Source organism: Ptychodera flava, chromosome 17 (assembly GCF_041260155.1).
Source record: "Ptychodera flava strain L36383 chromosome 17, AS_Pfla_20210202, whole genome shotgun sequence".
In the NCBI taxonomy this organism is placed as follows: domain Eukaryota; kingdom Metazoa; phylum Hemichordata; class Enteropneusta; family Ptychoderidae; genus Ptychodera; species Ptychodera flava.
Genome location: NC_091944.1, coordinates 30,690,321 through 30,708,812, shown reverse-complemented (window position 1 = coordinate 30,708,812; position 18,492 = coordinate 30,690,321). Strand labels below are relative to the sequence as shown.

The following is an 18,492-nucleotide window of genomic DNA, read 5'->3' as shown; positions in this document are numbered from 1 at the left end:
GTCCGGTTTTTTCAGAGAATATAGCTGCATGAACGAAAAGACTATTATTATAACGAAAGACACGTTTTAAAAATCGACGGGTTGTTTGTCGTGCCGATTTGATCAGTTTAACAGTAGTAATTTATGTTTTTAATTTTACAGACATGGATTGACAAGCGATTGAGTTGGAACCCGTCGGGTCACAGTGATATTACAAAGATATTGGTACCGTCCGATTTGGTATGGTTTCCAAGGGTTATACTCAGAAACGCGTAGGTACCATAACATTTGAATCAATTGTACATAAAGTAAAATAAGCGAGGAAATTACTAAAATTCTTTTATCTCTCATCGATATCCTCTATGATTGCGTTAACTTCACTTAAATGGTTGCAGCTTCGCAAGATGACGAACCGAAAGTGAAATAGTGACAAAGGTAGACAGTTCACCATTTGTTTCATAATGTTTATCATTGATATTTTAAATGGCGTGAACCAAAGTTATCATAGCAGGCATGTCGCACTGTCTACGCTTGCATATTTGTTGTCTGACCGGATAGAAATATTATTTACCCATGCATACAGAAGTAAGACGTTCTCAGAGTTAGGCCTAATTTCTTCTTCCAGTGAAATGCTGATACCGTTCATTTCATAAAGACAACACAACTGAACTGGGACAGAGTTGTGAAAATTATAAATCAGCGACAATAAGTGTTTGTTCCCTATGGCGTATTCCTCGTTGGTTACGTGTATAGTGTGAAAATGGCACTTCGACTGATGTACGGCTTTCAATATATAATTGAAACATTCAACGCCACAAACTCTAACCATCGACTCTGATATGAACTATTGAGATGAGATCCTTTCATAAACGGTACCTTATATAGCACCAAATATCTACAGGGGTGTACACAGTGTCGAAGAAACACAATTTATGTCAAAAATATGGAAACATTTCTTTGCAATGTGTAAATTATTTCTCTAAAGACTATAAACGTCCGTCAAAGTGCAAAACCATGTGTAACTCTTTGAGATGTAAAAGCGTAAACATGGTTTTTGAAATGTTAATTATTATACGTGATAATTGACTTAAACAGCGGTTTTTGGATATATATAATATATAATATATATATATATATATATATAGTATAGGATAAAGCCCGAGTACGAGGGCTCTTCTGGTATATAAAGTCCAACCCAACGATAAAATGTCGAGGCCGCAGGCCGAGACATTTTATCGTAGGGTTGGACTTTATATACCAGAAGAGCCCGAGTACAAGGGTTTTATCCGACTTAAAAACTATCGCCCCTAACTGATATATTTTCGTTTTCAATGTGTTTACGTCAACCGTCCTCTTTGTCAATGTAACATGTTTAGGATATGAATTAAAACTTTTATTTGTGAAATAGCCTTCCAATGTAATGGAACATCCTATAAATGCCCTAGGGCACATTAGTTTAAATGCCCTAGGGCACATTAGTTTATGTTTGTACCACAGCAGATTTTGTGTTGCAGCTGGTTTCCGCTGTGTTACCAAATTTGAATATTAAAACGTACCAGATGTCTACAGATTATGACATGTTCACTTTTGATTGGACAGTACTTTACTATGGCGCTGTCATTCGTTTCTGGAATTTGGTGACCAAGGCTTTACGAGTAGATAAAACCCTGAATTGAGCACTCTGATTGGTCAATCAACAGTAGATAGTTTTATATATATATATATATATATATATATATATATATATATATATATATATATATTTATCACATGAACTGGCCCGAATTCCCACCTGTGTGACGTAGAACAGGACGGATAAGAAATCCGAATTACCCCTGTTGTACGTCATCAACCGGAACTTTTTTCTTGCATGGTACCGTTTATACATGCGAATCGCGACGTGACATAGACCAATTTGTCGTGATCGATGCCATGCTCTCATGACATTTTTCAAAAAGGTGGCCCGATAAATCCATACATGGAAACATAGAAGGCATATCCAGCGAAATTTCGAGTCGCTAAAACTATAGCTGTTCCCGAGAATCGAATAGGGATACCGCCGGTCGTTTTATTTTAATGGCTTAGCTTCGCGCTTAGTAACGTCGCAGCGCCAGTCGAGTCGAGTCGCGTCGTGGACGTCGTACCTGGCGATACCGGTTGGCGATAAACCTGAAATCTACACCTTAACGGAAGTTCAACTGATTAAATGAGTAAAGTATAATCATCGGGAAAGCAACATAGGAGGCACAAGCATAAAGTCATTCGACTAACAACAATAAATTTCCTTCATCATAAAAAAATTCCGTAAATTCTCGCTCGGAATCAAACCTGTAAAGGAGCCGTAGCGAAGACATCAGCTGTTGAGCTGTAGGCCTATATGCAGCGCAGCGCTGTACTTCGAAAGTTGACTCTGACAACACTCAAAACAGAGTTTCCGTCAAGTAAAATTAGGATGTATCTACAGATGAGATATATGTCACTGCAAACATCGAAGTCCTTACGACGAAAACATTGATGACCGAGATCGGGATTACGAGTTGACACCGGCAGAGACCGGTGCAGCGTGACGGCAGCGTTGTTGGCATAAACATGCGATGAGGTACACTCTGTGTGTCATCGAACGGAATCTTTCGCGCTCGCCGAGGTCGTAAACTTGTGTGACATTTTGAAAAGCCATAGAATCTCTGAGAATGAGAATTACTGTTTCGATCGTGTCGTTGCATTTACTTCATAAATCTACTTGTAAATATTCTAAATAACTCTGAATACTATGGCTATCCGTCGCTAGCACGATGAAAGTTATGTCCACCGATGGCCGACTTGCCTTGGCATCGGTACAGCGCGAGACAATGATTGACACGTTCATGTGACCGAATCCGTACGTTTGATTGGTGGAGATACCATTGGATGTAGCAAATTTCAGCTTGATGGGATTTATGAATGAAAGTATCTCCTGACCGCTTTATTCTTTAAATGAAAGTAATCCGCGTAAGTTAAACACAAATCGCGACGAAATTCATGCAATTTGTCGTCCACGTCAAAAGAAAAATAAGAAGACTGTTCATGTGATAATATATAATCCCATGGTATTTTTCTCAGTTTGACGTCATCGTATACTCGTGTTTTTCGCGGAGCCGCACAACTTCTCGCCTTCGGCTCGAAGTTGTACGGCTGCGCGAAAAAACACTCGTATACGATGACGTCAAACTGAGAAAAATACCATGGAATTATATATAATTATATATATATATATATATATATATATATATATATATATATATATATATATATATATATATATGGGACTCATCTCTTGATGATTTTAGAAGGAAGGAGGCTTGCAAAGCAATTTTAATGTGAATTTTTGTCAAGTACAATAAATTCTGCATAACGCCACCTAGCAACTAAAAATTGACGAATGCATTGAAAAATGCTTGTCCAGTCCACAACCTGTTCTATTATACTGCTTTCGATTACAGAACTCGGCTATAGAACAATATTGTTGCGTTGGATTTTATTAATATTTAAATTTCAAGAATGAAACTTCAAAATACCATTGCCCATTGGAAACACATTTGTGTGAATCGCAGGGCTTCTTCAACCGTCTGAAAATAATTAAAATTATCAGGAAAGTTCCCTAATTAGTCAGGTTTACCGACCCTCAGCCTCAATATTTGTTCATGATAACATAGGTACACCTAGAAAATGAGCAATCAAAAATTACTCAAGGGAACTTCATATTATATCCTTCACAATCAAGACAGAGAATTCACAGGCGACTCTGCAAATTTCCGGAAAAAAACCCACTTCACCTTAACCTGTAAAACCTGTAGATCGAAATTTCAAATGCAAAATGGTGGTTATTCGCTTTGTTACAAGTAATTCTGTAGGGAAAAATTTCAACTTTCAGGGCATAATACATTGACATGCAAATTTTCTCGATATTAAAAAATGTTCTAATTAAACTGTAAACTTGTGAAGAACATGAGTTTATGAGGAAGTATCTCAATAGCTGTGAAAGTAACAATGTGATTGACATTTGTCCAACAGGTTTGATGGCGCGGTGACCCCTCCCCCTCCTCCGTTATATCACGTATTTTCGAATGGAACCGTCATATCAATGTCCATATCACAGTTTGACAGTGATTGCTATCTTGACATGCAGTACTTTCCTTGGGATCGTCAAACATGTTACCTACGATTCGCATCGAATGAGTACTACAATGACGAAGTGCGCCTGAACGTCCAGGAAAACTTGACTGTGAAAGAGGTGGTACAATACAGAAACTACGAATGGAAAATAACTGGTATATCTAGTGAGGTTAAAGTTCATAAAAACAATGTCGATTTGGCTTTCGAATCTTTGGCTATTTATGGATTGGAAATGGAAAGAGTCCCTCTTTATTATTTGATGAATATTGTCTTTCCGAGTAACATGATGTTTCTACTGTCGTTCTGTGTGTTCTGGCTTCCCCCTGATTGTGGTGAACGGTTGAGTTTTGCGGTTTCCCTTCTGGTCGCTCTAAGTGTCTTTCAACTACTCGTTGGGGAAACCCTTCCAACAAATTCCAATAGCGGTTCTCTGTTGGGTATGATACTGTTGTTTGACATGGGTATGGTAGCGTCAACTGTAGTTATGACGACCATCTTGTTAAATATTCAACGAAAGGGAGCATCAAGGAGATCTCCGAGTCCATGGATTCGGAGAATCTTCTTATGTAGGAGTAGTTCATCCTGGGAACGGTACAGACGGAGTTCGACCAGTAAGGACATCAAACTTGTAAACGTCGCTACATCCAGCCGAGGTTATGAGAACAGTATTCATTGGCTGTAGATGACAAATATCACGTGGGCAAGGGGGAACTGTTCAACGATGGAAATGGTCACGTTTCAGCTCCAACGGAGCATCCCAATGGTTTTGAGGGGTCAAAGGATGACGCTTCTCGTCAAGTAAGTACAACCTATGAATCGAATATACCTTCTGCTTATAATAGTAACTAGGTATGTTATCGTCGATTTCCACGCCATGTATGACGTCTGTTGATGATGATACCACAGAGAGATTGAAATGAAAACAATGCCTTGGATGATGCGTAAGCTTATTGAAAACGAGAATTCCACGAACAGAAGGAAATATATATAGAGTATGCTTCCAATTATTGGTAAAATGTTAAGAATTGGCAGGTACGATGCTATCACAGTTAAAAGACATTATATTACCATGCCCTGCCCGTCAAGTCCTGTTATTTAACATTGCAACGTAATATTTCAAGTGCAAGTCGTGCATGACATGCGCAGTTTGGAAAACTATTTCATTCTACAGCAAAGAATGAATCATCATGCGACAAAATGGTCTCCGATGTAGGCGTCGATTAAAAATATTTTTGCTTTGACTTTCTCTTCTGAAAAGTATCTCACTGTATCCTCGGGATACATGCAGGATGCGTTAGACAAGAACGATTTGATATATATTAGGAAAAAGTGAACAAAACAGTCATATTCACAGAATTAGCTTTGCAGTGCCAAATAGCCAAGGCAAGGAAGTCACGTCGGCTCCCAAGGCCACATCTCTATTTCAAAAAGGCAACGTCCTTTTTTATGAAGGAAATGTGCCGTCAGATGTCTTCTTTATTGTCGAGAACGTATCAATCAATCAATCAATTTATCAGTTGAAAATATTTATAACGAGTCAAAATCAGTGAGCAACAAGTTATTTTCAAGGGCGCGAAACAGTTTACATTATATGGTTTTGCGAACAATGCTTTAAGCTGTACATAGTGGCTGCTTGTTTTATATTACATCGCAGGGAATTACAAAGTCAAATAGCCGCCGCTGTTCCCTCCATATATTTTCAGTCTATACTGAGATACACACAAATCTTGCTGATGTTTAGATATGGAGCGCAATACATAACCAAATGAAAGTTCTCGAACGTAACCTGGAGCTTGACCATTTAGACTGAGTTTTGCAAGTTGATACATAGACAGACTATATGCATAGAAACACTATCAACGCACGGTCATCATCTTCGAACAGTCTACCAACTTAGGAGTTGATGTAGCCTGACAGAATCAAACTAAAACGGCTCTCCGAAGTTACAGAATATTTCGCATTTATCGTGGCCATGCAGAGTGAGTGAACAAAACGGCGATGTGAGACAATTACATGAGGCGATAATCATACTTCATGTCGTTCTTCTTGATAGGTTACAGATTGCCAAGAAGAATGGGACCGACTTGTGAAGACGTTGGATCGAATTCTGTTCATCATCTATTCAGCCGTGTCTGTAGCAATCCTTGTCTGGTTACTGCTGTCCCCTGCCTTCGAGCGTTACTGGTGAACGTCTTCAGATCTAATGTGGAATAGCGGACATCACTTTGATAATGTTTGTTTTGTGCACTGTAAAGTAGTTAAAATGATATGGATTATATCTGAACGATCAAACAGTAAAAAAACATAGAAAATATATTTCATATAAATCTATGTTTTAGTTATGCACATTGTCCAGTACGTACACTGATTCTAGTAGAAATATATATTTAACAATTTTATTAAGTGCATCGTTTAAGGTAGTACAGTTGTATGTACCATCTATGCTTTTACTTACCATTATTTTCATGATTTGTCATCTCGAAAGCAATGTTGTCCTACAATATTACACTTTGTTCAGTATTCTCGAGATAACATTTTCACAAAATAATCATAGTATATGATTAAGATTTCAATCGCAAATTAAATATTATTTCGGGAAATACGAAAACCTTTAATAACATAAATTAAGCCTGGTCGACATAATGATATACATCTACTTATATCGAGCGAAGTACTGACGCGATTTGACATATTGTAACTTGCGGATGTGTATTTTAACTCACCATTCGTCAAAAGTGTCACATTCATATGTCAGTGTCTATCATAGCGAAATATACCTGGTGAACAAAGTATTGATTAAGTATTTCTAAACAGTATGAACCTAGCAATTCACCATATTGCAATAACAGGTGTACAATGAATCATCCCTTGACGAGTATTTAATTTTCGTAGTAGGTGAACAGGTATAGGTAATGCACATCATTGGTTTATGATCAAACCTTTTGCCTCGCCTATGTCGCATTGTGATAATTTTCGTAGTACGCAAACAGGTGTATAGATAATGCAGAAAGTCTTATGGTATCCCCTATTAGCATTGCCAATATCGCACTGTGACTTAACTCTCATGTCTAATGACAACCGAACATTGAACCATACTCCGTTTGTCCTTATAATCCATTCAGTAGGATGCGATGAGGTTCACGTTTGACACGATTGGAACTAATTTGAGATAATTGGATAATGAAGTAATGTCAGTCAAATCTGCAAACGTAAGCTCATCTGCTTTTGTTTTCAAGTGAAAGAGATGTTTATATTAGTTATTTGTAATATTGCCAAATTCAGCTATAAGGCACCTAACACAATTTGAGATATTTGAAAAATATGAAGATCCAATTATCCCCAATTAGTTCCAATCGTGTTATTTAAAGTTGCCTCATTTAACTACAAGAATACAATCCTGTTGCTCATTGAAAACAAACAGCCTGTCATAACTCAATCAAGCCAGCTAAAAACACTTTGCTCGACCACAATCAAAGTTGAAGGCAACATGCTTGTATCAGTGTTTATAAATGACTTAACAGTAATGTTACTGTTAGCCTTTCCCACCGTGCAAAAGAGTCAATAATTTAAGTGAACTATGAGCCTATAGGCAAACAATGCTTTAATGTGACCAGGGTAATTAGTTGACATGGAAACCGACAGTGGAAAGTTTGGTCATCACCCCGTTTTTTCTATCACTTCACATCCGAGCTGTTATTGAAATTAAACCAAAGTACTTTATTGCCCAATTTGTTACAGATCAAATGAATTTTTGACGGCCTCATAAATAGTGTTCAAATAAGAAATTAAATAGTAATTTTCTTAACCTACTTCTTTGAATGGAAAAGAGAATCTCAAGGCGGGAGTTGATACTCTTATTTGAACAGCCCGCTGTATGGGTCAAAGGATGTCACGTAGCCCGTCATCGCAGAGCTGGAGCGCCATACACCAATCACCTTAGCTATAGCCGAGGCAGTACTTGGAGCTGGAACGCCTGTGAAAAGTACAAATGATTGGAAGACGAGAAACAGTGATTATCATTGCACTGACCGCAGGTGGGTTCATCTCCGCTTATGTGCAACGCAGTTTCGTTCACAGATTTTGCCGGTTATTTGTTTACATACGTATTACTGGGCATGATCTGCTTTGTCAGTGTGAATAATTATTTTGGCGCATATTGATTTATAAAGCCGCACTTTTCGAACAATACTGAGGTTAGATCAGCAATGTCCCAGTACTGCCTCGACTATCAGCATTGCGTGCTTGTTAACACGCGGATTATCGCAATAGGCAAAAACATAAGTCTCAGATCTGTCGGTTTACCGAGGTCAACAAATGTACTACAACTGTGCATTTAGTACAAATGATGGTTTGAAATGTATGCTTTGGACATAAATACACCCCGCTGGTAGTTTTTATCATCTGTGCCGATGCTATTTTTGGAATAAAAGCAGCATGCATAGGGTATATACGCAGGTAATCAACGGATTCCTGTTTGTAATGCATAGTACTAGGTTGCTTGGCAATCTGCTTTTAACAGGAAACGAACTTTTCCGATCACATAATCAACGTAAATGTCCTTTGTTTCTAGTGTTATGTACGGTACAGGCAGATGAAGAGAAAGCGCTTTTGGATCTGCTACTGGCAGACTATAATCGCCTATCTCGTCCCGTTGACAGCAGATCAGATGTGGTAGATGTATATTTAGAGTTTGCGATAGTTAAAGTTGCCGACGTTGTAAGTACATCTGTTTTCTGGGCTTGTATCGTGGAGCTATACCTTGCTCAATATTTTATCAAAATATCAGCACTTTGATTTAGTTTAAGCGTGTTTTTCATTACCGACTACAAAGAAAATGACTGCCAATGATTATTGAAATAGTTGACTGTCGTCTGCAAGACATTCGAAATGACAATACATTCCTCGATCATCATGTCCTCATTAAGGTAATTGTTTGTAAATGTTTGATTACAGGAAGAAAAGAATAAGTACGTGAAAATAAACAGTATCATAAAGCAGGTGAGTTTAGGAGTAATGAGAGATAAAAATATTGATGTAACACATTAAGCATCTTGAATGAAGACGGGAGGTATATACAGACGACAAAAGGTATCCACAAGTTCCAACATTAAAGGGGGTGTCTCTGAACTGCGCTCAAAGGTCGTATGGGACCCATACGACCAAGGTAAACACTGCATCCAAGGTACTTGGAGAGTGATGAAAGTTAAAATATGTTGGCCATAACGTACATAAAATTTTAAGTGTTGTAGCTATGTTGACATGAGGCATCTAGATTTCTTCATGCAATATATTGTTTGAAAACAGGAAAGTCGCACAGGCGCAGTTCCGACAATTCCCTTATCTGCTTATAATGAGGGGAGGGAGTATACTCTCTAATCGGGAATACAGATCTGGGGCAACAACGACTAGAGCAGGCAAGAACGTCATTGAACAGCTAGTAGTGGGTAAGGGGGAATCCTGCATACACATTTGTCATACTTCTGGTACTGTCACATCTTGTGAGGAGAAAACTTCTCGTGAAATGAACTGTAAAGCAGTTGTCCTTTCAGAGAATGGAGCCGTATAAACGAAAAGACTAATGATAACGAAAGGCACGTTTCAAAATCAACGGGCTGTTTGTCATGCCGATTTGATCAATTTAACAGTTATAATTTAAATGTGTAATTTACAGACATGGATTGACAAACGATTGAGTTGGAACCCGTCGAGTCACGTTGATATTACAAAGATATTGGTACCATCTGATTTGGTATGGTTTCCTAGGGTTTTTCTCAGAAACGCGTAGGTATCATTCCGTTCGAACCAACTGATCACAAAGTAACATGAGGAATTTATTTTAGGAGATTTTTTATTTTATATCCTCTATGATTGCGCTGACTTCACTTTAATGGTGGCAGCTTCGCAAGAGGATAAACCTAAAGTGAAAAAGTGACAAATGTGGACAGCTCACCGTTTGTTTAAACAAGGTAATCGTAGATTTTTAAATGGTGTGAACCAAAGTTATCATTACAGACATGTCGTACTGTCTGCGGTTGAATGTTTCTCCACTGACCGGATAGAAAGATTATTTATCCATGCATACAGATGTCTGACGTTCTCAGAGAATTTTGCACTTCGACTGATTTACAGCTTTTAGCATAGGCAATATTCAACGCCACACACTCTAACCGGTTGACTCTGATACTAATTATTGAGATGTTTCTACTCAGTGTCAAAGAAACACAAATTTCGTGTCTCCCCTGTTCTATAGCTAAGCTAAGACCGGATATACGAAATGAAGTCAGACAGAGTCTAAAAACAGGTTTGAAATACAAAGATAGTTTTGAAGACAACGAGAAGTTTTATACAATGAATATGAGGCAAGTCTATTATAGTTAATGATTGTGTCGTGCCAGTTCTGCGTATCAATATTCGAACATCGTGGTCTGAATAAGGATAAAAACAATGTCTCATCCTCTATTCCTTGATTGTACCAACTTTCAGCAAAGCCATAAGAAAATAAAACTTGTCTTAAATTTGATGCCCAGCAATCTTTTCATTTTTAGCCATGCTATATTGAACCTGATAAGCATGATAAGTCTGTTCGAGTTTGTGTGTATTAGCCTAAGTGTTGGTCTTCCAAGCTCGCCTCTGGCTGCTACATCTATGACATGCTTTCTTTGGCGTAATACAGTGGTTTGCTTTGAAGCATTGGCATTACGCGAAGTAGACGTACTGTCTAAATTGAGGTGTTGCCAACACTGCCAGGTGTAATTATCAGCTGAGCAGTAATTCCAGTCGACCACAGAGAAATCAACTCTGCAAAAATTGAAACATTGCCTTGCAGCAGGTCAGACGTAGTCAAAACAAGTCATCGTTGATGACACAGTCCCCACTTGTTAATAGGTACTTTGATTACAGGCCCTCAGAGAGGATAGAGTCCTCTTCATTAGGTCTGTGATAAAAATACTTTTGAATAAATTCGCTTGATACATGTCTGAGTTGTAGTTCAGGACATGAAAAAATGGTAATAAAATGGCCACATGGTGGCCATATTGGATCGTATCACAAAACAAATCAATGTGCATATGTATGACTTAGGTCAATGTCCTTGTACCAACTTTGATTAAAATCGGTTGAGATATGCCTGAGTTATGGCTTTGTACATGAAAAAATCATAACAAAATGGCCGCACAGCAGCCATATTGAATCGTATCACAAAAATTAACGTGCATATGTATGATATTGGTCAATCTCCTTTTACCAACTTTGAATAAAATCGCTTGTTACATGTCTGAGTTATGGTTCTGGACATGAAAAAACGTAATAAAATGGCCACACGGCGGCCATATTGGATCGTATTACAAAACAAATCAATGTGCATGTGTATGACATTGGTCAATCTCCTTTTACCAACTTTCAATAAAATCGCTTGTTACATGTCTGAGTTATGGTTCTGGACATGAAAAAACCTAATAAAATGGCCACACGGCGGCCATATTGGATCGTATTACAAAACAAATCAATGTGCATGTGTATGACATAGGTCAATGTCCTTGTACCAACTTTGAATAAAATCGGTTGAGATATGCCCGAGTTATGGCTCTGTATATTAAAAAATCGTAATGGCCGCACAGCGGCCATATTGGATTGTATCACAAAACAAATTGATGTGCATGGCTATGACATTGATCAATGTCCTTGTACCAACTTTGAATAAAATCTGTTGAAAACATGCCTGAGTAATGGCTCTGTACATGAAAAAATCATAATAAAATGGCCGCCTGGCGGCCATATTGGATCGTATCACAAAACAAATTTACGTGTATATGTATGACATAGGTCAATGTCCTTGTACCAACTTTGAATAAATCAGTTGAGATATGCCTGAGTTATGGCTCTGTACATGAAAAAATCGTAACAAAATGGCCGCACGGCAGCCATATTGGATCGTATCACAAAAAAAATTAAAGTGCATATCTATGACATTGGTCAATGTCCTTGTATCAACTTTGAATAAAATCAGTTGAAACATGCCTGAGTTATTGCTCTGTACATGAAAAAATCGTAATAAAATGGCCGCCTGGCAGCCATATTGGATCGTATAAGGAAACAAATCGACGTGCATCTGTATGACATATGATGTAATCCTTGTACCAAGTTTGAATGAAATCGCTGCAGGCGTCTCTGAGATATCTGCGTGAACGGACGGACGCACGGACGGACGCACGCACGGACGCACGGACGCACGCACGGACATGACCAAACCTATAAGTCCCCCCGGACGATGTCCGTGGGGACTAACAACTACACCTGAAAGCAAGTGATATGACTTGTACAGTGATTGGATATATGTGGTGGTGTTGTTTAGACTACGTCTGAACTCCTGCTAAACAATGTTTCAACTTTGCAGAGTTGGTACCTTTATGATCGACTCATATTACCGCTTAACTGTTAATAGCACCCGACAGTGTTGGCAACACCTCGATTTAGACAATACAGGGCATTTAATATCACCGTTTACATTCGCATATTAATCACACACATTTTCTTCTAAAGTACACACAAAATGTGTTGATAAGACAGACATTAAAGTTGCCGACTCATTTAAATTGCTGGTTTGAAAAACATGGAAGTCTTTCGAGTCTTGCGAAAGACGCATCTCTAATTTACAAGAAAAACATCAGGGGTTATGGTCTTTGCAGAGATGGATCAGTAATCTCTCTTAGAATAGACAGTTTTTTTTGTGTCGAATATTTACAACAAATAGTGATTGCACTGTCTCATAAATTACGTCACTTTGAGTTAAGTGACAAACGTGCTTCAGTGGATTGATCTGCCGATACCTCTTGCGTTTTGCTCACTAATTAATCAGGTTTACTGACCTTCAATCTCAAAGTTTATTCACAGTGACATAGGTACACCTAGAAAATAAACATTCAATACTTGCTCGAGGAAACTTCAAATTATGTTCTTCCACAATCAAGACTGAGAATTCAAGGACGACTCTGCGAATTTCCGGAAGTGAAAACCACATCACCTAAAACTATACATCAAAATTTCAAATGCAAAATGGCGGGTATTCGCTTTGTTACCAGTATTTCTATAGGGAAAAAACTTTCAACTTTTATGGCATTGTACATAAACACTTAAATTTTCTGGATAATAAAAATATTGTCCAAGTAAACTGTAAACCGGTCAAAAAAATCATGAAATTATGAGAAGTATCTAAATAGCTGCAAAAGTAACAATGTGATTGAAATTTATCCAACAGGTTTGACGGCGCGGTGACCCCTCCCCCTCCTCCATTATACCACGTATTTTCGAATGGAACCGTCATATTGATATCCATCTCACAGTTTGACAGTCATTGCTATCTTGACATGCAGTACTTTCCTTGGGATCGTCAAACATGTTACTTACGATTCGCATCGACCGCGTACTACAGTGACGAAGTGCGCCTGAACGTCCAGGAAAACCTGACTGTGGAAGAGGTGGTACAATACAAAAACTACGAATGGAAACTAACTGGTATATCTAGCGAGGTTGAAGTTCATAAAAACTATGTCGATTTGGCTTTCGAATCTTTGGCTATTTATGGATTGGAAATGGAAAGAGTCCCTCTTTATTATTTGATGAACATTGTCTTTCCGAGTAACATGATGTTTCTATTGTCGTTCTGTGTGTTCTGGCTTCCTCCTGACTGTGGCGAACGGCTGAGTTTTGCGGTTTCTCTTCTGGTCGCACTAAGCGTTTTTCAACTGCTCGTGGGAGAAACCCTTCCAACAAATGCCAACTACGGTTCTCTGTTGGGTATGATGCTGTTGTTTGATATGGGTATGGTGGCGTCAACTGTTGTCATGTCGACCATCTTGTTAAATATTCAACGAAAGGGAGCATCAAGGAGATCTCCGAGTCCATGGATTCGGAGAATCTTCTTATGTAGGAGTAGTTCATCCTTGGAACGGTACAGACGAAGTTCGACCAATAAGAACATCGAACTTGGAAACGTCGCCACATCCAGCCGAGGTTATGATAACAGTGTTGCATTGGATATGGTTGTCAAGGAACACGTGGACAAGGGGGAACTGTTCAACGATGAAAATGGTCATGTGTCAGTTCCAACGGTGCATCCTAATGGTGTTGAGGGGTTAAAGGACGATGCCCCTCGTCAAGTGAGTACACTTTATGAATCAAATATGCTTTCTGGTTATAATAGTAACTAGGTATGTTATCGTCGATTTCCACGCCATGTATGACGTCAGTTGATGATGACGCCACAGAGAAATTGAAAAGAAAACAGTTCCTTGGTTGATGAGTATTGAAAACGAGAATTCCATGAACAGAAGAAAATAAATAGAGTATCGATCAGATCATAGGTAAAATATTCAGAATTGAAAGGTATGATGATATCACATTGCAAGACATTATATTACCATGCCCTATTTTAATTGGTCGAGCTGAACCACGTGGCTGACCACATTTACACAGTAATGGTTTGTTTGTTTACATTCCCGTGAATATGAAAAATAATATTAACAGCTAACAGTATCGTACCATTGTAACTTTACAGCTATAACGTAAATTGTAATTTGAACAAAGACCATGATTAATCATAAAATAAAATGGAGCACTTGTTGGCCAATTTTAAACACCTATTCCAAAAAATCTCGAATAATGTTTATTTATGGCGCCAGGAAAGCCCGTTAATGTTGGCCTTTCTCTTGCCCTTGGCCATACATAAACGCCTATGGTCAGGGCGTCGCACATTTTCCCTATAATTGTAGAAAGTAGACGTGAGTTATAAACTTTACATTAAAAATGTGAAAATTCTACCTTGTGTTGCAAACGCCTCAATTCTGCAGTCCAAAAGGATATCCGACTCCTTCGATAGCGTTTACTTATCATGTCCTGTCAATTTCTAGCATTTTATATCGCATCATTACATTTCAAGTGCAAGTCGTACATGCACAGTTTGGAAAGCTACATCATTCTACAGCAAAGAATGAATGAATGCGGCAAAATGATATCAGATGAAGGAGGCGATATAATACATTTCAGCTTTAATTTTCCCTACTAAATAAATTCCCGCTGTATACTCGGGATGCCTTGAGTGAGATCAATGTGATATATGTTAGGAAAAAGTAAACAAACCAGTCATATTTATAGAATTTAGTCTCTTAGCCTTGCAGTGCCAAATAGCCAATACGGCAAAAGCCTCATTTCTATTCCAAAAAGACAACATTTTCTGTGGGTACGAAGGAAAGGTATCTTCATATGCCTCCTCTATTGTCGAGAATAAAGGAATGGATAAATAAATCAATCAATCAATCAATCAAATCAAATCAATCAATCAATCGATCAATCAATCAATCAATTAATCAATCAATCGAAAACATCTAGAACGCATTAAAATCAGTGAGCAGCAATTATAATAGGTCCGAAACAGTTTACATTATATGCTTTTGTGAACAAATTTGTGCTTGGAGCTGTGCATGTAACGGATACTTGTCGATTATGTAGGGAATTCCAAAGCCGAGGTATTACAGATGCACCCTCCAGATATTTTCAATCTATACTGAGATAAGCAAAAATATACTGATGTTTAGATTCGGAGTGCACTACATGACCAAAGGAAAGATCTTCAAGTAACCTGGAACTTATCCATTTAGAGTTTTGTAAGTTAATACATCGATGCACACTATGCATCGAAACACTATCCACAAAGCCCATACCATCTGAAATACATTACGGACAGTCTACCAACGTCGGAGCTGATGTAGCCGGACAGAGTCATTCTAAATCGACTCTCCGAAGTTACAGAATATTTCGCATTTATCGTGGCCATGCAGAGTGAGTGAACAAAACGGCGATGTGAGACAATAACATGAGGCGATAACCATACTTCTTGTCGTGTTTCTTGATAGGTTACAGATTGCCAAGAAGAATGGGACAGACTTGTGAAGACATTGGACCGAATTCTGTTCATCATCTATTTAGCCGTGTCTGTAGGAAGCCTTGTCTGGTTACTGCTCTCCCCTGCCTTCGAGCGTTACTGGTGAACGTCTTCAGATCTAATGTGGCATTGCAGACATCATATTGATGATGTTTGTTTTGTGGACTGTAAAGTGGTTAAAATGATATGGCTTATGTCTGAACGATCAACCAGAAAAACAGAGAAAATATATTTCAAATGAAGCTACTCTAAGTTTTAGTTACGCACATTGTCAAGTACGTACATTATTGATTCTAGTAGAAAGATATGTTTAACATTTTTATTAAGTACATCATTTAAGGTAACAACTGCAATTCTATTTATCATCTATTTTATTACTAAATGCTTTTACTTACCATTATTTCCATGATTTATCATCTCGAAAACAATGTTGTCCTGCGTTGTAACGCTTTGTTAAGTATTTTCAAGATAACGTTTTCTGGTAGTGGAAAAAAGAGAGTTGTTTACCAACATACTCTAATTTTCTGAGTCAGAAAACACCAAACACAACATTTTTTTAACAAAACGTGATTTTCAGACCATTTCTGCAAATGTCCTACAGACGCCGAGTTGAAGAGTTTTTAAGGTTGTTTATCGTGTCAGCGGCTCCCACAAGAATAACCTTTTCTAGAATCTGTTTACTTTCGTTTACAGAGTTCAAAATTTTCATTAATTCGACTAAATTACCCGTTTTCGTGTAAAGACTGTTGCTTATTGTCACTGTTGTAGATCGAAAGTGTGAAGTTGTATTAACGATAAGTACAAAAATAGATAGCGGTCATTTGCTGGTTTGCGTTGAATTTTCCAAACATTTCATTTTAGTTCCTCTCCAGCTTATCATTTTTGCCTTCTAGTCCCTCGTTTTAGAGTCTCCTATTCGTTTACTGATCAATTACAAAAAAGCCGGGTCATGATTACTGCTTGGAGTAATAAAATTTCCCAACGTAAGTGCCTCTATATAGATTGAGTTCATGGCCAGAACAGACCATAGGCGCACGACGAATTTTAAAATCAATTATCTGAATTTTTAATGTTTAAACATGCATTTTATTAACAAATGTGCAAACGGAAATCGTGCGGCCAGATTTTTAGGCATACAGTGAACAGTGCCCATCACTACACTACAGTGCAGTGCACGGATGTGGCCGTTTAGCTCTGCTGTTACTTATATTATACACTCGGCCAATTTTAAAACAACTTGTCTGTAATTGAATGGTGAAACATGCATTTTATTAATAACTGTGCAAACAGAAATCATGCGGATAGCTTTTGAGACATACTGTGAGCAGCGCCCAGAACACGGCTGTGGCCGCTCGGCTATCTTGTACACATTACTCTAAAGGTACGAAACTATTTGGAAAATAATTTAAATAAAATCCGTAAAATAAAACGTTGTTGGCAACCCTGGGGATTTAAACTTCTCTGTGTTGTCGTATGCGTGGTACTAAATCGATCGACTGGGTTCTTGAAACACAAAAACTGCACCGGGCCATGTAATTGCTGGTAAGTCGCCAAATTTCACCTGCGGACAACTCCCGTGACACCGCCATTTTGAAGGCTATTCCTCAGTACGAATAACAATGACGTTTAGGTTTAAAAGGAAAGTATGCGCATGCGTCAACTTCAAGCTGCACACTTTGAAAATGGCGCTGGCAGAGGACTTGTCTGTAAAAAAAACATTGCGCTAATTATCAGCCGTAGTTAGGGCCGATGTTAACTTTACAAGTTAGGAAGCCGATCGATCGATTTTTGTAAGTATCCCCTTGATTATGTTGAAGTTTGAATCTCGAGGATGGCCAATAACCGTTAATTTTGTCTAATTTAAAAATTATTTTCCAAATACTTTCGTACCTTTAGAGTAATGTGTACAAGACAGCCGAGCGGCCACAGCCGTATTTTTAGGCTCTAGAAGTATTTTATTATGCAACAATTTTCTGTGCGATAACTGATCCATAGTCTACCACCTTTCAAAGTACTAACGTGAAAAGCATTTTGAGTTTAATATGTTGTCGATTCACGCTTTTCTCAAGAGAAGGAATCTGTTCACACTCAATTGTTGGAACAAAATAAATTGAAACACCTCTCAGATTGCACCATTGCACACATCAATTTCTCAAAATTTTCGAAGCGAGGGGGGTGGCGCCCCCTCTCGTGCTCTCGCCTCTTTGGGTATTTAAACAGTTTTGCTTAAAAACATAAATTGAAAACACCTCTCAGATTGCACCAGAGTGCACCATTGCACACATCGATTTCTCAAAATTTCCCACGCAACAGAGGGGAACCTCCTCTGAAATTTTACCCCTCAGTCTCTCACGTGTTTTCCCCTGTACTTTTAAATCCTGCCTTGTCAGGTATCCTAGTGAAAACTCTGTGATGATACCCATACC

At 38.2% G+C, this 18,492-nt stretch overlaps 1 protein-coding gene and 1 long non-coding RNA gene across 2 annotated transcripts; both read left to right on the top strand.

Annotated features, from left to right (window-relative positions):
- Nucleotides 1-7,473: 7,473 nt before the first annotated feature.
- LOC139116034 (uncharacterized) lies at nt 7,474-9,129 on the top strand. Its single transcript, XR_011548222.1, has 3 exons — nt 7,474-8,165; nt 8,702-8,847; nt 9,085-9,129. It is a non-coding gene; the product is annotated as an uncharacterized lncRNA (long non-coding RNA).
- A 682-nt stretch (nt 9,130-9,811) lies between these two features.
- LOC139116526 (neuronal acetylcholine receptor subunit beta-4-like) lies at nt 9,812-17,002 on the top strand. The gene is made up of 3 exons (XM_070679135.1): nt 9,812-9,912; nt 13,385-14,285; nt 16,038-17,002. Exons 2-3 carry the CDS (start codon nt 13,494-13,496, stop codon nt 16,170-16,172), a joined length of 927 nt encoding a protein of 308 aa, XP_070535236.1. The 5' UTR covers nt 9,812-9,912; nt 13,385-13,493; the 3' UTR covers nt 16,173-17,002.
- The last annotated feature ends 1,490 nt before the right edge of the window (nt 17,003-18,492 follow it).

Coding starts and splice junctions, on each gene's coding strand:
- LOC139116526 (XM_070679135.1), top strand. CDS start 13,494: ATGCAGTACTTTCCTTGGGATCGTCAAACATGTTACTTACGATTCGCA. Junction 14,286..16,037: donor AGGACGATGCCCCTCGTCAA/GTGAGTACACTT, acceptor GTTTCTTGATAG/GTTACAGATTGCCAAGAAGA.